This window comes from Aythya fuligula, chromosome 5 (assembly GCF_009819795.1).
Source record: "Aythya fuligula isolate bAytFul2 chromosome 5, bAytFul2.pri, whole genome shotgun sequence".
In the NCBI taxonomy this organism is placed as follows: domain Eukaryota; kingdom Metazoa; phylum Chordata; class Aves; order Anseriformes; family Anatidae; genus Aythya; species Aythya fuligula.
The window spans coordinates 62,901,858-62,926,686 of record NC_045563.1 but is presented as its reverse complement, the minus strand read 5'-3'; the positions used below and the strand labels follow the sequence as shown (position 1 = coordinate 62,926,686).

Here is a 24,829-nt window from a genome sequence, read left to right as displayed (position 1 = left end):
TCAGGTACTGCCTGCCCTGTTCTGCTCTGCCTGGAGGACTGAGCTCCAGCACAGCTCTGCTCCAGCACAGCTGCTCCCCAAAACACTGATCTTCACAGAACATTAAGCAGGTGGAGAACTGTTACCAAATGAGTAGATCCCTTTAACCTCATCCCTAAAGGCAAGCTGTCTCTCTGAAGGAAATGAAGACCTGCTCAGCTACTTCTTGCTCAGGGAGAAAAATTTGGCCCAGCTCATAGTAGGGCCATTGAGAGGACAGATTAGTCCTGCAGTGGCTATTATCACTTTCTTCAGTACTTTTTCTTCCCCTTCTTTTCCATCTTTCAGGGGGTCTCCTCCCTCCCCCATCTCTTTTTCGGATTTGCAGACCTTGGCACCGCGGGTCCTGCCAGCTCCATTCAGCGGCTCCGTGCGCATTCACTCCGAGGCATTCTTGGCTCATCTCTCCCTGACATCCATGTCAGCGGCCAGGCAGCCAAGGGACGGCTCCTCGCAAGCACTTTCCCTTTTCCTTTTTTCACCAGCGTAGATTTGGGCTCCCCCTGTTCAGCAGCTCAGCCTCCTCTTCCCCACCCGGGACGAGCGTGCTCAGGCCCTGTCCCTGAGCCCCAGGCTCCGCAGCGGCAGGGCCCTCGGTGAGTCACGGTGACTAATTTCCTACCGTCCCTCCATGCAGGACAAAGCCAATTGTCCGGCTGCGGTCCTGCCCGCTCGTCACAGCCTCTCAGCCTTTCCAGCGCCGTGCTGCATTGTTCGAGGTCTTCCTCTCCCTTCGACCACCCCCGGCCCCTGATTGCACCATTGTTCCTCTTCCCACTGGCCGGTGACTTCCCATTTAGTAAGAAGGCGAAGCAAAGATAAGAGGTAGGAAAATCCTGTCATGGCTCAGATACAATTAAAGCCCGTTTTAGGTTTTCTAAGCCTGCCTGGTGACTTTGGTCACCCACATCCTACAGGTGCCAACGCGAGCACGTTTGCACGAGGTGCTCGCCATCCGCATCCTGCAGGGAACACGCCAGGAGCCCAAGACGTTGCAAATCCACCCCAAAGGCAGCCCAGCAAACAAAACAGCCAGGTAACAACACTGCCAAAGCAGAGACAATTCTCCAAGCGATGTCAGGGAGAGCTGCCAAAGGCAATGTAAAAAACCTGCTACACATTAGTGCCAATCCTACAGACATACTGCCAGGGAGGAGCATTCTTGGTTGTTACGTGTTTAAACCCATTTAAACCCCACCACTTTGGGATACAGATGAAAAGCAGACTGAATGCTGACACATTAGAGGAGGAACTTTTAAAATCAGTCAATTTTAAAACAGCAGATTGCAAGGAAGGTGAAATTGGATTTAAATATAGGAAAGCAAGCGTTTCCACATAGCTCATGCTCAAACCACAACAGCAGCTATAATTACAACCACAAAAATTATACTTTACCTTGCTATATCAGTGTTTGAAAGTGCTGAAATGTGCTGACAAAGTAACAATTGTGTCCATATTTAAACACAAAACTTAAGAAAAGAATACATAAATGTTTCTGCAGAAAAGAAGGGTAAGATCTGAAGCCAGCAAAATAACAAAACCTCTGGAGATTACTGATCAGACCAAAAGTTAATTTAAAAAAAAATCAGTGCACTCTGGAAGAAGATCAAATTCAAAATTACGCAGAGGGCTGATTTTACTGTCTTTCCTTAGCAGCTCAGACCACATACAGAAGATATAAATGCATAAGAGGCATCTTGAAGTCCTTACTACTCCAAGCTAGTCCTGGTTTTATCTCCGAGTGTTTCCTGTATCTCCAGGCTACAAAAGAGAACCAATTCACTCATCTCCATCCTCTTCCTCTAAATAGATTAAAACCGATGTATGATGCAAACCTTCGTAACACATTCACTTGTGTAACTGTATTTCACAAAAAATATTTCTTTTTTATGGATGGTATAAAGATCACTTTTGGGTGGAGAAACTAGAAGCTGCTGCCTTTAGCAAGCAATGTGTTATACTGAGGACCTTCTGCACGATGATGGCAATTCCTTATACTGAATTGCACAACTCAAAGACAAAGCTGTCAACAAGCTTCCTTTCTAAGGGCTGAAGACTTCAGCAAATTACAAAACCGTACGCTGTTCTCAGAAAACAATTTGCTTTTTACCAAGCTTTTTGATAAGAGGAGTTTCACTAAATTATTAAACTTCTTTTTCTAATGCTGCTGATCTCTACTAACCCATTTACCTTCAAGGCTCTTCTCTCCAGCTTATAGGGGTGCTACTTTTTAGTCATTGCAACGTGGATGAGGAATACGTTACTGTGAAATACCTTTACAGTACAATACAGCCCTAAATCAATCACGCAGGAGCTTCTGCCCTGCCTATCCCAACAGCTGTGGCCATAACACGTACTTTTTGTCTGCAATGGGACTGTCAGCTCAACACCCACATTCATCATTTGCCACAAAAGGCTTCACAAGAATACTCTCCACCTCTTCCCAGGTTTCCTGGAAAACTAATTCTTGGCGGCGGAAGGCAGCAGCCTCATTTCAGACCTGCTTCTGCATTTGCAGATCCCCCAGCTGACACTTCCATCAGCAACCTTTATATCATAAACTGCACAGATCCACAAAGACACTTTTTTTCCAAGCCTCTTCTCTCACAGAGACAAATACTGTGGAACTGCAGAGCACTTTAGGAGTACGTCTGATAGGTAATGAGGGGACAAATTTAATTTCCTCTCTCCTTTTTATTTTTCAAGCTTTTTAAAACACAAGCATTTGTAGGCGTAGGACTCTAGTGAGACAGATAACCGTGGTTGTTTGGAAAGATAGCTGGTAGTTTAAAACCCAGCCAGCTCAGAGAAATATATTAAAGAAGAAATGATGCCGCCTCTGTTGGAGGAAGCCATACAAGCCCACCTGTGTGCTGGCTTCTACCTTAGCTATTCGCTCCCCCCAGCACCGAGGGCTATGAGGCCACGACTGCTTGTCCACCGAGTGACACCGCGACACGTGCTGCAGACACACCTCCTGGGAGATGGCACCACGCACACGAATCACCACCGCGTGCACCAGGCACGGTAGCACGACAGGAGAACAGGACTCCTTTAAAAAAACGTGATGAGAAAAAAAAAACCTCTCTGCAACCTGCTGCGTGTGGCCAGCCCGCACAGCCAGCATTCGCCTTGTGGTGCTGGCGGGCTGGCCTCTCGCCCGGCTCCTGCACGCACGCAGGCACGCCTGGCCGAGCGAGGCTGGTCTCGAAGCGAAGAAAAGGAGAAGAGGAAGGAGCTGCGGGCTGCGGGCGCTGGCTGCATGGCGCTGAGCACAGCCCGGGAGCTGCTGGCTGCGCCTGGATGCTGCCCGCAGCGCTGCTCCCACAGGGCTGGGGCTCGAGCTGCTGCCACAGCCAGCGCAACCCCAGCGCTCCGAACAAGGGCCCTCAGTCTCGGGTGTCAACAGGTGTTGCGCTCTTATCCAAAATATTTATTTAGTCGGATGCTGGCTATTATGCCCAGGCCAAGACGGTCCCATAAAGCAGGGCCAAGATGGGATTGGGTTCAGCGAGCTGCCTGAGAGCTCTTTTAAGAGCACAAACATCACTTCAGAGCGTGAGCCGGGAAGAACGGCGCAGTTGGAGCCCCTTGACTAATTCTCCTGTGTATACTCGAATAAGAGCGCGCTGTGGGACCCCGCTCTCCCCTTGGCAAGCCGAGAATCTCCCCCGCACGCAGCCAACCCCCGCAGACGGGACCCTGCGGCCACCCCGCGGCGGATTTCGGCCGCAGGGGCACCGAGGACAGGCGGCTGCAGGCGGGCCAGAGGCGCAGCACGGGGCCGCTCCCAGCCTCGCCGTGGGGCTGCCGCGGCCCCCTGGGTCCGACCCCGGCCCCCCGCGCCCCCCTCGCCCCCCTCGCCCCCCGCCTTGCCTTCAGCTGCGACTTGGAGACCTTCCCGCTGCGGTCGAGGTCGAGCGCGGTGAAGGCGTGCCAGATGGACTTGAGCAGCTCCTCCTTGAGGCCCACCATGGCCGGCCCGCCGCCTGCCGCCGCCGCTCCCGCTCTGCCTTCGCCTCAGCCTCGGCCCCGGCCACCGCCGGGCCCGCCCCGGCCGCCTCAGGCACCTCCCGCCCCGGCGCGGCGGCGGCCGCCGGGGGACGGCGCCGGGGCGGGGCCGGCGCTGAGGGAGCCGAGCGGCGGGGTCCCGGGGCGAAGGGGCCGGGGCCCGCACGGCGCCACCAAAATGTCCCTGCTTGGAGCAAGCCCCGCCGTGGGGACACCGCGGGGCCCCTCCAGCTGCGCGGCGCCAGGCAGCTCCCCGCCCGAGGGGCGGCACGGGCAGATACGGGCTGGGGAAAGGCTACCCCGGTTTTGCCACTTTAGGTATTGCAGGATCTCCTCAGGAAAAAAAAAGAAAAAACAACCCCAAACATGGTCACAGGCAAATAGAAACGATGTCCCCATGAGAACCTCCTGAGGCACCTCGAGGCACACACCGGTACGGCACAGGGACAGCACGGGGGAGCTGCCTGCAGGCACCTGCTGCAAGCCCACAGCTGAGCTCCGGGGACACCCCCGGGGACACCCCCGGGGACACCCCCAGCCCCAGCAGGGCCTGAGGCCAGGCACGAGTGCAGTTGCAGCACAGGCCCAAGTTTCATGGATCACTAATCCATGATCTACGCTGCTCACCTGGTTGGGATCATGAGAGATGACCAGATAATGAAGACCACTAGAGGAAGCACTTTTAATTTTCACCTACAGTTAATTCATAAAAACTAGGGTGTTTTTTTGTTTGTTTTTGTTTGTTTGTTTTATAGAATCATCCCTAGATTTCAGCTACATTTTATTCTCTAGTATCTTCTCTAGCTTAACAGCAAGCAAAAATATTTTAGCAATGTAGAGATAACAGAGGCTTTTAGTAACACGACGAACAGTCAAACCAGCATGCCTTATTCACAGGAAGCATCCTAGCACCTTCCCCCCCCCCCCCCATTTTTCTCAACTTTTCCCCTGCATAGTTAATTTGGGACTTCGAAATCCACAATTATTTATGTTCTTTCCTTGAGATGGATGATGTGAACTGCACAATTAATACCAAAGACTGATTGGACTAAATTTCTTAGCGAATCTGATGTGCTAGGATTATAGCTGTTAGTATTACCAGAAACATCTGTCATCTTGAAATACATGAACATTTCTCCAATTGAAGTGACCACAACCCCACTTGAGGAAGAAGGAGACAGCTTTTGTATATACAGGTCAAGCTATTTTATTTGATAACTGAACAACCACAAGGTTGTCAATAAATACAGATCATCCCTATTGAAGTGCGTTAAAACACAGGTAGGTTCTGTGAAATGTCACAACTATCTAAATTGTTTTTCCTCATACTGATAATTATTAGCTTGAGTGTTGACCTCATGCTTTAGATTTGGACTTTTGTCCAAGTTACACATGAACTTCCTCATGCAAGGACTATTTGCACAAAGTTCAGTGATTTTTTAGCACGTTATTTTTATAAAATGATCAAAAAATAAAATGCCTCACAAAAAGTAATTGTCAAGAAAAAAAACCACATGCTTTTCTTCCAGACTTTTTCCTGGCTTCTGTTATTCTTAATTTAAGTGACATGGTTAAATCCAATGCCAGAATAGGATTTGTTTTCAACTGAAGATACAAATAGTCCCATTCAGATTAATAGAGTAGTAAACCCATGCTTAAATATTTTATTAAAATTAGTAGTCTCCATAAGCCTCACCTGCTTCAGTTTCTGGTAGGTTATCAAAAAGATACAAGTTGTGTGTAAAACTAATATCTTTTTTATATAGACACACACATATAGCTTTTTTTTTTTTATAGGATTGAACCAATTGATCAAAAACATTTAAACTGAAGTTCATAGTCAAACAAACCTGTTGAACAAAATCTTTGTGGTTTTTTTTAAGCCTAAAGAAACACTTAAATTACAACGGCTAGCTGCATCCACATCCAAAGTGTAACCCTGGGCTATTTTAAAGCAACAATCCCATTAAAACTGACTAGTTGGGTCTGTGCATGTCAAAACATTTTGCATTTAAAACCTTTAAAGATAAGATTGACATATAATCTGTAGAATGCTAACAGTGATCACAATTATGAAGCTCTTACTAGCACTACATAAACTCTAATTCATTTGCATTACATATGGCAAAAAAGTAAGTTCTGAAACTTAACACACTTCTGCTTTTCTTGGAAAAAGTCTGAGATCTCAGCAACTTTATTTTAAAATCTATGCTGCTTCTAATCTTGTTTGCTCACCGTGGTTAAAAGCATGACCGAAGGGTGTTGGGGAGACCAGGGAGGGAAAACTGGCTCACAGTGTCAGAGTGACTCATACTTTCAGGAAGGAGCTTTAGTTAGACCTAGCTAAGGGCCAGCCTTAAGAGGTAGGTCACTTCTCTGTTCCTCCTCCCTTCAGATTTACTCCTCGCTAGCTAAGTAGCAAGCGTTTGTTAGGGAGCTCCTAACCAGAAGAAAGATTACGTAGTTAAATTGTCACTAATTTTGTTTTATGCCACTGAGTCATTCTAAATTGCTATCAAGGAAAGAATTCAGACACATTAAGCAACTCACAGTTTTTGTTCACTGTTAGCTCAGAGAAAATCTTCCTGAACCCTGACTAGGAGTCATTTTCACTCTCAGCACAGCTAAATTGAAGCAAACAGAAATTGAAGGCCATTAATACAACTTTGTAGCCGCCTTTGAAGAAAACCATTTCTAGTACCTGTCATTTCTCAGCAATGTTTCAACAGAAAATGAAGTGAACTCCAGTGTTAAATGACCAATATATTACTGTTTCTGAACAGACAGTCCCACCCTAAAACATTACAGAAGCACTGGGGAACAGGGTGAAAAGCATTAAGTTTATTTGACATTATACTGTAACCTGGTTCTCAAGTCCTTTGATGAATTTGTTTCTTCTATTATTTTAAAATCTGTTTCGTATCTGGCCTTACTCACACACCTCAGACATTCATTGAAACTGTGTAGAAAAAAAAAAAAAAATGAATATTATTTTAGGTGAACTAGGCAGCAGCATTAGATATTGAATTAGGATGTTAACTCAGTCTCTCCAACAAAAAAGTTGATCTGACATTCACTTCTAAGATTTCTAGAACAATCAAGATTCCAGCAAAGTACTCGTACTTTAATACAGTTGTAAGCTATTTATACACATGCACAAAACGTGCTTTTTTATTCAAAATTGACTGAAGAAACATAAAGAGGGGTTAAACAGCATTAAGTTACCTTTCAGTTCCTCCTTGGTAACACACTTACTCTACGTTTGTAGTTGATAAAGTATTTCTCACCAAGTCATAGAACACACCGTGGAACAGAATACCACAGCTACCTTACTTGAAGAAAGGAAGAGGAAATTAAATCCCAGGTGTGTACTCCAAAGTAAGCATCTGATATGTTTTGGAAGGGGAACTGGGAAGAGAAGTGGTCAACAGAAAAGCCTTGTAAGCAAGGTTGACAGGTAAAAACCTGTCAAACAACATTAACTCAATGTCTACAAGACCAAAGGGAGATTAAAATCCCATTTGCTAAGGCAGAGAACAAATATACAAGGTGATTCTGCCCTAAACATCCTGACACCTAAGTAGCTAAGAGTGAAGAGAATCTGGGAATCTGGAGAGGGCCCAGTAGGCTGGAAGCTGGCAAATGTTGTGCCAATCTTCAAGGGTAAGAAAGAAGACCCAAGCAATTACAGGCCTGTCAGTCTCACATCAGTACCTGGTAAAATTATGGAGATAATTCTTGAAGTTACTGAAGTGTACCTGGGGGACAATGCGGTCATTGGTCCCAGCCAACATGGGTTCATGAGGGGTGGGTCCTGCCTAACAAATTTGATTTCCTCTTATGAATAGATCACCCATCTAGTTGACCAAGGGAAACCAGCTGATGTGATTTTTTTGGACTTCAGCAAGGCTTCTGACACGGTTTCCCATAGGATCCTACTGGACAAAATGTCCAGCATACAGCTAAACAAAAACATCATATGATGGGCGAGCAATTGGCTGATGGGCAGGGCTCAAAGGGCTGTGGTAAATGGGGCCACATCTGGCTGGCGGGCGGTCACCAGTGGGGTCCCCCAAGGCTCCATTTCAGGGCCAGTCCTCTTCAATGTTTGTATAAATGATTTGGATGTAGGACTAGAAGGTGTTTTGAGCAAATTTGCCGACAACACCAAACTTGGAGGAGTTGTGGACTCAGATGAGGGTGGAAAGGCCTCGTGGAGAGACCTGGACAAATTGGAGAGCTGGGCGATCACCAACTGCATGAAGTTTAACAAGAGCAAGTGCCGGGTCCTGCACCTGGAACGGGGCAACCCTGGCTATACGTACAGACTGGGCGATGAGATGCTGGAGAGCAGCCCCACAGAGAGGGATCTGGGGGTTGTGGTTGACAGCAAGTTGAATATGAGCCAGCAGTGTGCCCTGGCAGCCAGGAGGGCCAATCGTATCCTGGGGTGCATCAAGCACGGCATCGCCAGTCGGTCAAGGGAGGTGATTGTCCCGCTCTACTCTGCGCAGCCTCACCTCAAGGTGAGGTCTGGGCACCACAGCACAAGGACATTGAACTGTTGGAGAGTGTCCAGAGGAGGGCGACCAAGATGGTGAAGGGCCTAGAGGGGAAGACATATGAGGAGTAGCTGAGGGCACTGGGCCTGTTCAAGCTGGAGAAGAAGAGGCTGAGGGGGGACCTCATTGTGGTCTACAGCTTCCTCGTAAGGGGGAGTGGAGAGGCAGGAGACCTATTCTCTGTAAACACCAGTGATAGGACCTATAGGACCTGCGGGAATGGTGTTAAGCTGAGGTAGGGGAAGTTTAGGCTGGACATCAGGAAGAGGTTCTTCACTGAGAGGGTGGTTGCACACTGGGACAGGCTACCCAGTGAAGCAGTCACTGCACCGAGCCTGTCTGAATTTAAGAAGCGACTGGACCGTGCCCTTAGGCACATGGTCTAAACTTTTGGGCAGGCCTGTGCGGTGCCAGGAGTTGGACTTGATGATCCTTATGGGTCCCTTCCAACTTGGGATAGTCTATGATTCCAGGAGACAATGAGAAACTACAGAGATAGAAAGATCACCCAACCGAGACTGCTAAAGGCTTATAATAGGTCTCACTCCATCACTATCCTGGACGGCACCTTCCCTAAAACAACTGAATAGGTGGCACATTTTACTGTCTGTAAATCAAAAAATGAACAAACGTTCTCCGTCAGAATAAGGCTTAACATGCAGAATTTTCTCCTGTGCATAAATGGCAATTCAGTAACTACAGAATTTATGACCATATGCTCACCTATCTGGCAGCAACCTTAGGGATACACAGAAAAGCAGATCTGAATTAAGCCAGTGACTCTGCTTTACCTCAAATCAAACAAATCAATTTAGATCAGCAGGATTACTCAGAAGTAATGCCAAATATTGATGCTGCACATTAGAAAGGGAGTCAAATGATTGGGGAAAAGAAAATCCTCAAAACAGATTCCTCAGATCTTTCAACAGAACTATCTTAAATAATTCTTGAACTTGTACAAGCTTAGGTTTCCAAGCAACGTTAAACAGTAATAAATTGCTTCCTGTTTAGTTAGGCACAGTAATATTGTCTCCTTGAGGCACCTCCCTTTTCCCTACTCCAATTCTATTATACTCAAGATAGGATCTTCATCCAAATCCAACTGTTTAAACAGAAGCAGGACCTTAATTTCCTGTGTGCTGCCCTGCCCAGTCACCGCTTCTTCCTGATTTTTCTCTGCAGTGTTTCTTCAGATGAGAACCTATGTCAGCTCAGCAGCCTCCAACTGGGGGAGCTAAAAGCTCTCAATTGCTTTCCACAGTTCACTGAGAAGGTAAGGTTCATGCAGGTGTCCTGGTTTCAGTTAGGACAGAGTTAATTTTCCTCCTAATAGCTGGTAGGGTGCTATGTCTTGGATTAGGATGAGAAGAGTGCTGATAACACCCCGATGTTTTAATTGTTGCAGAGCAGTGCTTACACCAAGCCAAGGACATTTCAGCTTCTCGCTCTCTCCTGCGAGCAGGCGGGCTGGGGGTGCAGCAGGAACTGGGAGGGGACAGACCCAGGACAGGTGACCCAAACTGGCCACAGGGGTATTCCATCCCATCTGGGGTCATGCTGAACAACAGATAGGGGTGGCTGGCTGGGGTGGGGGGGCCGGCCGCTCAGGGTTAGGTTGGGCATCGGTCAGCGGGTGGCGAGCAATTGCATTGTGCATCACTTTCTTGTACACATTATTAGTAGTAGTAGTATTATCATCTTTTTCTTTTTTCCTGTCCTAATGAACTGTCTCTATCTCAACCCCCAGGCTTAATTTTCCTGATTCTCTCCCTGTTCCCAGTGAGGGGGAGGGGAAGGTGAACGAACGGCTGTGTGGTGCTTAGCTGCCGGCCAGGTTAAACCACAACAGCAGGGAATAACCACACTTAATTCTTGCTGGCCATTGCGTTAGAACCAAGCCCTCAAGAACAGCTACAGCAGTGATACTGGCAGGCAGCACAAGTGCTGAGAATTATTAAGCAGGCATACTTGTTAAAAGTCACATGTACAACGAGATCATGATATTGCCTTTTCCAAGGCTACAGAGCTGCTGGGAGTAGAGATGAAAAAAGGAAGCTTACCTTAGGAAGCTCACCTAAGCTACTGTTGGTAAGAATGCTCAATTTCTATTGCAGAACAAGATAATGATTTCTAAAAATCTGAATGAAGTGCTATACTGGTACACGAACAAAATTTTTTGGTAGACATAAAATTTATTTCAGTTGACAATTTTGTCTAGCAGTTGTTGCTGGGACTATTAAAGACACGGTACCCTACCAAAAGCGTGACGTGTGTGTTTTTTTTTGTTTTGTTTTGTTTTTTTATATATATCCAGTTCAACAGGAAAATAGGGTAACTAAGTACACTTTTGTTCACAAGATTTTTAGGTGTTACAGCCTAAAGTAATTCAATCTGTCGAACTGGAATCATGTTTTCAAATACACAAATAGTGCCATCTCCATTTCTAAGTGAAGGTGAAGCTTGTTTATGGCTTCATATAAAAGCCAAATAGTCATCAAGTTTTTTGGGTTCTTTATCTTCCTGATATCCAGCCCAAATAAAACAAAATTGTATTAGGTCTGTGGTAATCAACAGTTTGTACCCAAGAGCTTTTGGGGCTGAGGTAGGGGAAAAAAAAATACAATTATGAAAATATCATTGAGTTTAGAGGAAACCAAGAAACTGCAACAACAACAAAAACAGAAAAGTTACACATATTGGTAACTTAAAAGAGAGAGACTAAGCTGACCCCATAGTAATTCTAGCCAGTTTACCCTGTGTGAATTCAGGACAAAAAAAAAGTTTGATCTTGAACCCATGAAATTACATCAACAGTTTCTAGTTATATTAGTTTTCCACATTTCCTTTAGTTCAGTGAAAGAAGGTAAGGTTTGTGCAGGGAACAACTAGGAGCAGGAAATGCAAACTTCTCTTTAAAAACATACTCTTCTTCCATCTGTTGGCATTAACCGACTAGTAGCGTTCCTGACTAGCACTACAGTTTTCTGGAAAAATATTCTCTAAGTAAATTTTGTTTCAATATGATAGGTTGGTAATGGCATAAATAGAATCCTATCTGATATCAGAATACCACATTTGACTTCAAATATTTAACAACTAGCACAACAAGGGGTTGGAACTATATGATCCTTGAGGTCCCTTGCAACCCAAGGTGTTCTGTGATTCAAAGAAGAATGTTTTTGAAAAAGCAGTATTTAAATGACGTATCACATCTTTACAGGAAACTAATTCTCTAAGAACTTTAGTTCACTAAACCACCCACAATCTGGGCATGAGATGTGAGAAGTCCAAGCAAGACCAGACAGGTAGCGTTACCCAGGAATATATCATTAAAAGATGAATTACAGGCTCTGAATTCAGATTCAGGCAGACAACAACGAAGCGGACAGATGTCTTGAGAAAGTAGGGATATAAACTGCCTGTTTTACAGTTACTTTTAGGTTCTTCCTACGTAGTTCTTTGAGAAGTCAAGTACCCTGAATCAAAGTAGTCAAGGTACTATGCTATCTGTTTTGGAAAATGGAACTATAAACGCAGCGAAACATTAAATGTAGCTATTTTGAATAACATCTACCACTCACCAATGATATTTTCTTCTTAAATAGAGATAAAGCTCTGCTGAAGCTCCTCTTGTTACACCATGCTTGTTAAAATTTCTCCAACTGACATCCAACTTCTTACGTTTTACAAGAGGCTAGTAGTTTCTTCTTCCACCTAAAGAGATGGCTTGCATACCTACAGACAAATTTTGCTCAAGCATTTTTTCAGTAAATGCATAAGCTACCAAAATTACTTTAAGATTATTTTTATTTAAGAAAAAAAAATCTTTCAGGGGCAATAAAATAGAGACACCACTACTCATTCAGCAAGCATTTGAACCAGAAATGACTGGATGCTAGGAGTATTCAAAGGAACCATTCACACACACACACTACAAATCTCAAGCTCTTCCCACAGGCCATTCTTGGGACCACAATTCTCAGTCTCCCCGGTGGCCTGATTCAGGAAGGTTGTTCCTATTAAAATGAGATAAACTTCACCATTCTTGTTGCTCCTGCGAACTACTAAAAAACCCTGAAGCTTCCTTTTTAAACATCCTCCTTGGCACATAGAAGAAAATTAAAACATCTAAAGCCACTTCAGTTGCATGTTTTAGACAGGGCATCCCTTACATTGCAGTTACAAAACTAGCAACCAGCAAAATAGCCTACATGGCTACTGGGTACAACTTGTTTGTACAGCAAAACCTCACCTAATGTTACAAGCCTGCAGAAACAAGTGAAGTAAAAGCAGATAACTATCATAGGTAGATCCAATTTATTTACACTATGGGGGAGGGCTTGAGTCTGTTGATCCCCCACTAACTGATTTTCATTACTGCTTAGGAGCTCGCTCTAAGACTGCTCAACGTAGACAAACCCTGAACGGCTGCAACAAAACCATGCAACAGATTTTTAACTTCTCTTACAAATAAGACTACTGTACCAAGTCAAACCTTAAAGGAATTACAGTAACAGTTTTTACTTGTGTGAACTGCTTATTCAGAGAAGCACATTACCTAACACAATCATCTGACTTTCACTATCATATACATAGCACCGAGACTTCTTACTAATAAAAATACTTCATGATTTTAATGAGCAAATTGCAAAGTTTAGAATTTGGTGTCCACTCAATTCACATACATTATCTCTGCAAAGCCACCTGAAATTCTTGGATAGAGCAGCATAAAAGCTTCCCAGATAGGCTAATCTATTTATTAAGTCTTTAGTACTTCTACTGCATCTCTCTTTACATGAGATTTTAATACAGTAATACATATACATTAATATTTTACATCCGTGCTACAGAAAACTCATTGTTATTGCCTTCTATAAACTATTCAGTCCCTCCACCTCCCTTCTCTCCCCATTCTCAACAATGCATGAGTATTCATTCCTCCTTACCTCGGACCCAGCAGGTCTTTCTTAGCAGTTTCATCTAGTATTCCATCTTCACAGTCACGTCTCAATTCAAATCATCCACAGGTTTCAGCTTTCCAACTGGCAGACCGTTCCTGAAGCTGCAGAGACAGACCGCAGTCGATATACACTAGCACACACAGACCACGGTGCTTTTGTCCCAACATAACTACCAGTGAGTCCCATTCTCCTGACAGGGAACCACAAGCACTAGGCAGGAACAGGAAGCAAATCTAATCAGGACTTGCCGTGGTATATTCCTGAGTCAACGTTTTATTTCCACAAATATCAAGTTTAAATAAGCATTAGACACTATTAAACACAACTTTCAACTTTAATATTCAAATTCAACACTAGTAAAAACAAATAGAGCACAAATGGGAAACATTGTTTAAAAACTAAAATTAATGAAGAGATAAGCCAGTAATTAGAACAGTTCTATTTTCAGCAACATCTGGCAGCCAACACCAGTATAAGTTTTGACAGACACGTTTGATTCATACTGGAACTTAAAATTGAACAGTTAAACTTTGTCTGTTGGCATCTCAGACTGCAGTTTTAGTATAGTATACTATATAAGCACAAACTTATGTACATAAACAATGAAGAACAACCTGAACACTTACACTAAACAATTATTTACAAGTACTCCAACATAAAAAAAATATACAAGAGCCTCAAGAATGAAAAACTGAAGAGAATACCAACATTTAGAGAACCTTATTAGAAAGGATTACAGAACATCAACAGCCAAGACATTAACAATTGCACTACACTAATACAGAGTCCAAATATTAAATTGGTGCATTATTTCACAATGCACTAGCTTCAAGAGAGAAATGCTGCCTTCACTAAAATGCAGCTTAGATTTGTTTCACGTAATTGTTTTAACAAGAAGCCTATTAACACAATAATGATTGTTTTAATGCTACAGTTTACAGCGAGGACAAAACACTAAAATAGCAGCAGTTCCACACGGCACTTAATTCCACAGGTTTCTAAGCTGTGGTTTATGCAATGCCTACAAAGTGCTCCCAGTTGAATATACAAATAAAATTCACAAAAGGTTACCTGACATCAGGTACATTGAGTGTAGGTGGCCTTAAAGCCTGTCTTTCAAAATTTATTCCCCTCTGCTCCAAACTCAGTAACACAGCAATGCCCCTTCCCTCCCTCTTAAAGATCATCAGGGGCAGTACTTCTCATTACAATGCTGTAACACTAAAAAGCAGCACACCACTATAGTGGTTAACCCTGGGACGATGTAACATCTAACAGTGTAACTGAAAGGTTTATGGATTAACATCCAGGATCCTCTACGGACAGATAGTGACCGAGTCCATTGTCTCCAACGGTTAATACAGCTAATCAGCCATATCGTTGAAATTAAAAACCCAGAAGCAGTTCCTGTAAAACTAGTGACACTGATCTAAGACAGGACAAGAAACCAGGAATTGAATGCTTCCTTCAACACCTTAAGGCTTCAGTCCAGCAGAGATGCTATAGCCATCCTCAGCAGTCCTTTTGGACTTCATAGTTCAGTATATAGTAAGACTAACTGAGCGGTTCATTTTCTTGCCAATGAGTCGAGATGGTCTATTTTGTGTTGTAGATCTAGTTGTCATTCTGTCAGTGAACAGTGCTCGTTCCTCGGCTGCGGCCTTCGCCATCTGTGCCTTCTTCAGCTCTCTGCAAGACATTGGAAGTCACACACGCAATAATCAGTAGGGACTGCAGGCATGTCACAGCAAGTGACATTTTCAGAGGTGTTACAACAATTCCAAACTTAAGAGTTGCCATCAATTCAGGCCACATTAAGACAAACAGATGCAAATGATATTTAAACTCACAGGACAAAACACCAACGTTCCTTACTTCCCTAGATGTCCTTTCTTTTGAAAAGGGAAGGACATGACAAATTCACATATATGGGTTTCAAAATTTGACCAAGATTTTTATAAGCAGATCAGCAGCTTTGGTCTGAAAATCTTTAGCTTGCTATTGTTTAGATTTGCAACAGGCAAAATATTTGCTATCACTGGAAGTGTAGCTGCAACACAGAGCACTAGGCTTTCTAAGCTTATGTTTTTCCCATTGCAATTCAGTTTGTCACAATGATAACTGAGGTGGAAAAAAATGATTGTGTTTTATGATTGAAAGAAGCAAGGATACCTACAGTATTGATCACTGACCTGGAATCAAAATAATTTATTCCATTCTATCTTACGTATCAGTTACAAGATTATAGGATGTTGTTTACTTCCTAGTACAAGTCCTATGATCAACAAGTGAAGAGCTAATTACAGAAGCTCCCTCAAATGAAGCATTCAGCCACAACTGAAACTCCTGTGGAAGACTCAGGCAAGCAGACGCACTCTTAAACGGAACATAACTAGCAATAGACAACTCAGGAAGCATCCTTTTCCTCTTGCGTACCACATCAAAAACCTATCACCACATAAATCTTGTTTGCCTGAGAAAAATTTGAGCCTATTACTGCAAGGCTGTAACACTAAAGGCGGCGAAGGCCATTGTCCCTAATTCCCTAATTCTGCCAAGCGTACTGTTTCAGAGAATTACCAATACTCACTCTGAGAACTAAATTACACAAAACTCAAGATAAGAAACTATGAAATAGTCTGACTAAAGAGCAAATTCTTCCATTCTTCCCTAAAAGTAATCCTACCTGAACTATTTTACGGAACGCCATCCCCCCAGAAAGTTACTGTCGGCAAGTGTTCTTTTCAAATCATTCTTAGCTTTACTTTACAGTTATTTTTGTGAGGATGAAACTGCAGGCAGGTTTTGCCTTCACAAAGCATTAACTTAGCCAACTTCAAAAGAAAAAAAACACCACTCCTTAATACAAGTAAGTCACCTTGAGAAACCCACCCTCAAATAACTGCACAACTCATCAAATTACTCTTTCCACAGTCGATCATAAAAGCACATGAAGAACCATTAGAAGCTAAGTTATATTTAAGGATCCCAAGGAATCACTTACTTCTGCAAGAGTGAGTTTTTGAATTTTTCAGCATTCAGTTCTATCCTCAGCTGCTCTGCACTCTTTTTTGCAGCAGAGAGCAGTACTGAATGCTTGACTAGTGCCACAGCTGAAGGTCTTTTCTCTGGATCAGGATTTATCATAACCTTGGAAAAAATAAAATAAAGTCATTCTAGTTAAGGCCAATAAATACAGTAAATTACACTAATCAGAGAGTCACTGGAACAAGATTTCTTACTTTTAATAGATCTAGTAATTCTTGAGAAAGCACTTGTGGTATTCTTGGTAGTTTTCCTTGTCGAATTTCATGCCATTGGTCCCCATTAGTTGGAAGCGGTTCAGCCCCAGCAGCACAGACAACAGTCAGAGCAAGAGCAAAAATATCTGCTTTTGGCAAATGAGTGTAGTTCTTGAAAAATAAAGAAAAAATAAATTTACTATAGATACTACCCAGTATAAAAACAAACCTCAGCTAGATTATTCAACACCAAACACATCCATACTATTACATTCCAAGTAGCATTTGGGTAGATAGCATTTAGGAAGTTTGTTTCAGCAAGGAAGTGGCAGACAACAAATCATTGCTCTACTGAAAACAGCACACAGACCTAACACAAGTATTTTCTACATGTAGGATAGCTACCTCTTGTAGGACCTCATTTGCAAGAAAACGGCTATCGCCTTCCTCCACTTGTGGACTAGATACTCGAGTTACATGACCAAGGTCACCTGCAAAAAACATAGCGTTATTTCTCAGAAGACATAGAACGATGCCACTCTTAAGCACAAGTGTGCTGCCTCGTACCTATTTTAAATATGACTCTATCAGATGACCACTCATCATCATCTCCTTCTTCTGAAGTCGTACTTGGGACTGATGTCCTGGATATGAAGATGTTACCTGTAAAAGAGCAGAACTGTTAACAAACACATTTGAGTCCAATTTTTACTTCATCTGCTTTTATCAGTTTGTTTTAGCCGCACAGAAATTTCAGTTGCATACCCAGTTCCTAGAAGAAGAAATTACAATGCGCGCACACACACACACACACACTCACTCTGTGTCCCTCTGCAGGAAGTGGAGGCAAGCGTTGTGCAAGAAAGAGTTAACAAAAAGGACCCAAGATAAATTCATCAACAGTTACAATTTTGCCAGCCAATTTTATAACTGACATCTTTGTACTGCTACTTAAGACTTCAGTAAAGAATTTACAGTTAAAAAGGTGTGGTCAACTGCTCATTTCTCTACAGATTAAATTAACTGAGGAACCTGCCAATAGAGTAAACCAGTTTACACACTTACTAGGTTTAATATCCATGTGTACCAAGGACATCGAATGAATGTACTTTAAGCCTCGAGCCACCTGAAGTAGTAGGTCCTTCAGCTCTGGCTCAGTAAAATAACGCATATTCCTGTAATTTTCACTTATGGCATCTGCTAAACTGCCACCTAAAACAACATTAAAAAAAAAAGTATTTTATTCATTTATTTACAATCAAACAGTTGAGAAAATAACGACAACTTACTTCCAAAAGTAAATACAACTGACTTCTAAAATCAGCAGTGAATCTATCACCAAAAATTTGCTGATGACACACAGGGATTGCTGTATCCCCTCTCTTTATAGCAGTGTAATATATTAAAATTATTTTTCTTCTGTGAGGTCTACTGCAGTTGCCATGTAAATTAACAGGATACCAAAACACAAAGGAAAAGGACTCTGCTCCTGTTCCAGACCTCTGGTAGGGTATCAGCCACAGCAATTGACCCCTTTTCAAGGGGAACTTTTTTCTCTGTATTCCAGCTTGAGCTATTATACAGAAGAATTAACTACTTTGCTGCTCACAAATGCCTCAGTGTAGTTCCAATATTTTTAAACACTGAAGACCTGTCTGCAATTTTGAAAATTACTGTTTATCCAGTATGCCCTTTGCAACAGAAAGCAGCATATAGACCCACTTCAGATGATGATAATATGAGCTATGCATGAGGATGTAAATTCCTACTTAGCACTAGGGATGTGTAGAGATACCTGTGTATATTTTATTAAAAAAAAAAAAAAAAAAAAAAAAACACAAACAGATTTTAAAAGCAAGTTCAGAACAATCAATCTTTACTTACCATTGCAATATTCATTCTGTATGAGCATATGATCATCTTCTGCCCATGCAGAGTAGTATCTTACTACATGTGAATGCTGCCCCAGAACTGCATGTGCATATACCTCTCTTAAAGCATTTTGCCTGTTACAGTCACACACACAAAAAAAAAAAAACAGTACACAGGAATATTATGAAGTGAAATTAGTTCAATTTCAGCTTTACATAAACACTTATTAAAAAAATCACGCCACTCTTCCAGCACAGGTCTCTAGTTAAAATCTTCACATTCAGTTCTGCAGAACCTTATGTTGGAATTGTATTTATGTCCAAACAGCTAAAGCCATTTATATTGTATTAAAAGACCAAGCAACATGAAACATTAAAATACAGGCTTTGTTGCAGATGATTCTTGAGGCAACTGCCACTCGCATTACTTACTTTCCAACCACTGTCAGCAGCAAGCTTTCAGAAGCATCATTGAAGTTTTAGAAAAAAAAAAAAAAAATAGCCATAAGCTAGGATCACAGAATCACAGAATTTCTAGGTTGGAAGAGACCTCAAGATCATCGAGTCCAACCTCTGACCTAACACTAACAGTCCCCACTAAACCATACCCCTAAGCTCTGCATCTAAGCATCTTTTAAAGACCTCCAGGGATGGTGACTCCACCACTTCCCTGGGCAGCCTGTTCCAATGCCTCACAACCCTTTCGGTAAAGAAGTTCTTCCTAATATCTAACCTAAAACTCCCCTGGCACAACTTAAGCCCATTCCCCCTCGTCCTGTCACCAGGCACGTGGGAGAACAGGCCAACCCCCACCTCGCTACAGCCTCCCTTGAGGTACCTAAAAAGAGCGATAAGGTCGCCCCTGAGCCTCCTCTTCTCCAGGCTGAACAAGCCCAGCTCCCTCAGCCGCTCCTCGTAGGACTTGTTCTCCAGGCTCCTCACCAGCTTCGTCGCCCTTCTCTGGACCCGCTCAAGCACCTCCATGTCCTTCTTGTAGCGAGGGGCCCAAAACTGAACACAGTACTCGAGGTGCGGCCTCACCAGAGCCGAGTACAGGGGAAATGATGATGACTAAATGTCTGGGCCATGAAAATAACTGAACTCTATATTCTTAACTTCTGTTGTATAACATTGGTATGCAATTTTGAGCATCACAGACCAGCGAAGCTTTATATTACTATTAGAATACTGTGGGGAAAAAAAGAGCCAGGAATATCAGGCTCAATCAAAAGACACCTGACAATCCGCATGTAACTTAAACTTGACAGCAATGCGGACCTGGTTGGGAGTATTGTTTTTCTTTCACATCTCAAAGGATCACCGCTGCAGTTTCGTATAGTAACTCCTACCATTAATGCAAGGAAGCATTTTTTTTAACTTTCTGGGTGAGGACAATCTGTTTCCACTCCGAATTTTTGGGACAAATCTCTGTTGGAGTCAAGTAAACTTTCCTCCCAAAGTTTGAGCAGTATTCAAAAAAGAAATGTGAAGTGACTTCAAAACCATATCCTACTGTTTCACATTTAACTGAAGTATATTTATGATTTTATCATAAATGCCTTCTCTAGATACTGATACAAAGCAACACTGAAGGAAAAAGCACCAGAAAGCATGTTTTAAGAGCAGGAAATACTCACTCGTCCACCGAGCCAGCTAAGGGTTTCTTAGATCGCTTTATAGCGTAAATACAGCCATCAAGTCTCTTTACACATTTAAACACAGAGCCAAATTCACCGGATCCAATCTTCTCCAACTCATGAAATTCGGTGGCATACCGTGACTTCATATTACTTTCTGTTATTGTGATCCTCTGTAAAGATCAGAAAGAAAAATACTTACACGTGCAAATACATGAACTGCCAAACTTCCTATCAAGTTCTAAAGATTAATTACCTTAGCAGGTCTGATAGTTTCATCTTCAAGCTCTCCATCGCTTGCTTCCATGTCTTCTCCACAAGAGCTGAAATTCACATTAGGTATTTTTACAGAATTAATACGGGTTAAGAAACTTAAAAATGAGGTTTGGGAGTTGATTTTTTTTTTTTTTTAAATTCAATTCTCCCATACTACCCAAGTTTAGTCTAATTAAACACTAGTACTTATAAGCACAAGCTCATAGTCATAAAATCATAAAAAACTCGTACTAAAAAAAACCCTCATACAAAGCAGATACTCCAAGAGCTCTGTCTTGCATCACTAACAGGTTTGGAAAGAAAAATATTTTCACAGAAGCAATTCTTAACGGAACTTTTGCAGCTAAAATAGTTTTTAGGGTAAGCATTACAAGGAAAGATATAAATTACTCACTCGTTCCAGTGCGTTCTCTTTCTCCTCCGACACTGTCCTTCAGAGTTGTGAAGAAACATGGAATCGGGAGTGAAGGGATTAATGTTCACATGAGGTGTTTGTCTGATATCAGAATCTCGCTTCTCCGACTTCCCAACATTCATAAATAGAGAGCCCCCTCGAAGTTTGACTGAGCTGGAACCTAGTCCTTGTGCTTTGGAGAGCAAACTCTGTATTTAAAATAATAATAATGAAACATTTATGAGCTCAGTGTTGCTTTAGACACAAATAGTCACATCATGTTTGAAAATCATTATCGGAATGCTGTCTATTCAAAGCAAGCATGAGTTGTTTAAACAATGCCTGCATTTCCATCAAAAAAATCCCAGACACTAACTGTTTTGGTGTAAAGCCTCATAAAGAAAAACATTAACTGTTGGAATAATTTTGAAAAGATAGGAATGACGACGAGAGAAGCATTCTGTCTTTAATCAAGTCATCACCCAGCCTTCCCCATGGACAGTTCTATGTTCACGAAACAGAGATGAAATTCATGGACCATGCTGCGTTGTATGTATTGCCATGATTTTCATATAAAAGTTATAAAAGTTAGACTAAATATAGAAAGTATCTTTGGTGATCACAAACTTAAGATAGAAAGCTTAAAAAGAGCACTATATCAAGGATTTGATACTGCTGTAGAAGCCTCAGTGGATCTACAACACTTGCTCAAGATCTGACAGCACTGTTCAGTGACATCGGTCTCACTGAATCACCACAGGAGGACAGGCTGAAGCAGCAGTGCTGGAACAACATCACACATGAAACCGTTGCACTTCCAGCACAATATTCAGAGTAGATATTTTGGGCAGTAATCCATCAGGCGTTTTCTGGGCACGTGATCAGATCTCTCCCAGTTACGCAGAGAACCTGAGCCTCCCACACCCTCATGAGGATGCTAACCAGTGACCTCTTGGATCACAAGCATTACCTCATCCTAGTAGCATCTTCTCGCATAAAGAACTGACAGATTTCAAGTCTAAAGCAGCATATATAATATGAATATTATAATAGTATTATAATACTATACTATAAGTATTAGAATAAGGTTTGTACTTTGGGAATCCAACTGTACTCTCCGACCCTAGACTAGATTAAGACCTTCAAGTCTCAGCGGAGTCTCACCACATTTCAGTATTTCCACTGGTTAACTTAACCAACTGTTTTTCCAGACCTGGGCACCTAACTCAATCATTCCATTGAAACACGGTGTTAAAATGTTACTTTTACGCGTCACAAGGCTCCGGCATCTCTCAAGTGTTTGCTCCTGACTTAAGACCATCTTCAATTTTCATATTTCTAAACAGAGTAACTAAGCTACCTTTGAAACCTCATTTGGGACAAAAATTGAGAAGAATAACAAACACCGGAGCTGGGGGGGGGAAATTGAGGTTGCCCTCCTCATGCTTATTTGTTTTCTGTGGGTAGTCTACAGACCCCTGGGAGATCATCCACAGGGATCGTCATTAGGCTACAACTAAAGGGTTACGTGGAAAGTAATAAAGAACGCAAGACTACTATCACTGCATTTAAGTGCGCTACGTTTATATATTTTGGTGAGCCTCGAGACCAGAAACGGCCATGCCTTCCAGCCGCCCGCCGCCGGCAGGCTGAGGCGCTGCCTGTCCCCTCAAGCTTCCAGCCCCGGCGGTTAACGGCAGCTCCGCCCGCCCTGGCACACGCTGCCCCAGCCAGGCGCAGCTCCCGGCCGGCAGACGCGACCCAGCGAGCCCACGGCTTGGCTCTGCGGCAACCCGAGAGCCCCAAGGCGCCCGGCGGGCCCCCAGCCCTCGCTCCGGCAGCCCCCGGGGCTCCTCCTGGCGGAGGGGCCGCCTCCCAGCCGCCCCCCCCCGGCCCAACGGCCCCCGCCAACCGCTCCCGGCCGGCGCCGCCCCCCCCACACGCCCCCCCCCCCCCCGGTACCGGCCTCGGCCGCCTCACCTTGGGGGTGTGCGGCGTGTCGAAGAGGCGCAGCTTGCGGAACGTCTTGTGGGGCGGCGTGCCGGGGTACTCGGGCAGCGGCGAGCCGGGCTCCCCGCCCCGCCGCCGGCAGCCGCCCGCCGCCAGGTGCGGGGGGGAGCGGCCCCCGTAGCGCCGGCCCTTGTGGGGGGGCGGCGGCGAGGGCGAGCCGGCCATGAAGTAGGCGCCGGGCGACTTGACGGGCGAGGAGCCGAAGCCCTCCTCCTCCCACGAGTCCCCCTCGTCCGGCAGCGGCGCCGCCGCGGGCTCCATCTCCTCCTCCTCCTCCTCCTCCTCCTCCTCCAGCAGGGGCGGGCCGCCCCGCGCCGGGGTGCGAGCCACCGAGAGCGGCGAGTCCGCCTCCTGGAAGGCCGAGTCCTCGCCCGTGCTGTTGCCGCTGCTGCCGCCCTCCTCCTCCTCGTCCTCCTCCTCCTCCTCGCAGTCGCTGTGCCCGCCGAGGAACAGCAGCTTCTGGCGGATCGGGGCTGCCGCCCGCCGCACCGACACCCGCCGCGGCGGCGCCGCCTGCTGCACGCTGAGGAAGCTCATGGCCGCCGCCGGCCCCGCTGCGCTGCGCTGCGCCCCGCTCGGCTCTGCCCCGCTCCGCTCCGCTCCCCGCCGCGCTGCGGCCCCGGGCGCGGTGGCGGCTCCGGGCTGGGCTGGGCTGGGCTGGGCTCGCCCCGCGCCGTTCGGACTCCGCGGCTTTCCCGCGACCGTTAGTCACGTGGCGCGCCCGCCAGCCAATGGCGCCCGCCCCCGCGGTTTGAAAACACGGAGGGCGGGGGCGCCGCCACGCACGCTGGCGTCACGGGGCGCTTTGGCGCGAACGCCGAGAGCCGAGGGGGCGGGGCCGGCCGCGAGCCGCCCCGGGGCGGTTGGGGCGGGGCGGGGCAGAGGGGGCGGGGTGGGGCTCGCCCCCCCCGCAGCGGCCCCACGGACACGTCCGCCCTGCGCCGCCCGCCGCCATCTTGGGTGCCCGTGCGCTGCGGGAGGCCCCGCTTCGCAGCCAACTTTTTGCGCTCCAGAACTGTTTTGTGTGCCCTGGGGCGGTAACAACGCCTTTTAGGCGAGTTAAAGACACTTTTTTTTTTTTTTTTTTTAACGTTCTAATCCACTTCAGATAAAGTGGTTCACCTGATTTAAACACACCCAGAAACAGGAACCTCAAACACTGCAGCCCAAGACGTCACTAATAATTTCCCCAAGACCTTTTTTAAAAGGACCAAAAAGTCCCAGCGCAGCAAACGTGACTCGCAGCAGGCGCCATTAATCAGACAAGCAATCCCCCGACAGATGCCACAACTTCATCTCCCTGCTTCCTTCTGTCTTGTACTACCTCGATTACATGCAGCCCAATAAAACTGCCAGCCTCTCTGCTGTACCACATCACCTTAAAGCAAATTGCTTGAGTAACAAAGGTCCTGACAAATGTTGATGTTTAGAGCAACCCACAGCAAGGCAGGTGCGCATTCCTGCGGAGTTCCTGTCAGCCTCCCCAGGCTCTCATCCCCTCAATACGGGGGCAGCCCCACAGGTTCATTTCCCTGAGAGGTGAGGGGTCCTGTGGGATGCTCTGACCCTGCGAACAGCACAGCCCTGGTGGTGTGAGCTGGTGCCCCCTGCCAGCCTCACCTCCAAAAGTGGTCTGCTACCAAGGGCACATCTCTACAAAGAGCACACCCTGAGTCTGAAACCTGGTAAGACAACGCATTAAAACACACAGTCAATAAAGCAAAAAGTTTGTACTTAACCATGTTTTTGTCGTTTGTTTTTTCCTTTTCGATGGGCTGATCTCCAGGAGCTGAGGCCTCAGGGCACACCTGAAGCACTTGTTCTGC

At 44.8% G+C, this 24,829-nt stretch overlaps 2 protein-coding genes across 2 annotated transcripts in view; both read right to left on the bottom strand.

Moving 5' to 3' along the window:
• SWAP70 (switching B cell complex subunit SWAP70) overlaps window positions 1–4,058 on the bottom strand; it is a 37,374-nt gene extending 33,316 nt beyond the window's left edge. Inside the window, exon 1 of the mRNA XM_032188641.1 lies at window positions 3,916–4,058. Coding sequence (XP_032044532.1) covers window positions 3,916–4,014 — 99 coding nt within the window. The 5' untranslated portion in view covers window positions 4,015–4,058. The remainder of the gene's footprint in view (window positions 1–3,915) is intronic.
• Window positions 4,059–13,927: 9,869 nt separating this feature from the next.
• Window positions 13,928–23,540, bottom strand: WEE1 (WEE1 G2 checkpoint kinase). The gene is made up of 11 exons (XM_032188482.1): window positions 22,974–23,540; window positions 20,994–21,202; window positions 20,580–20,646; window positions 20,324–20,496; window positions 18,700–18,821; window positions 17,881–18,027; window positions 17,383–17,478; window positions 17,221–17,306; window positions 16,816–16,986; window positions 16,578–16,723; window positions 13,928–15,262 (listed from the first exon to the last, which is right to left on the bottom strand). The coding sequence occupies exons 1-11, from the start codon at window positions 23,538–23,540 to the stop codon at window positions 15,112–15,114; spliced, it is 1,935 nt and encodes a 644-aa protein (XP_032044373.1). The 3' UTR covers window positions 13,928–15,111.
• Window positions 23,541–24,829: the final 1,289 nt, after the last annotated feature.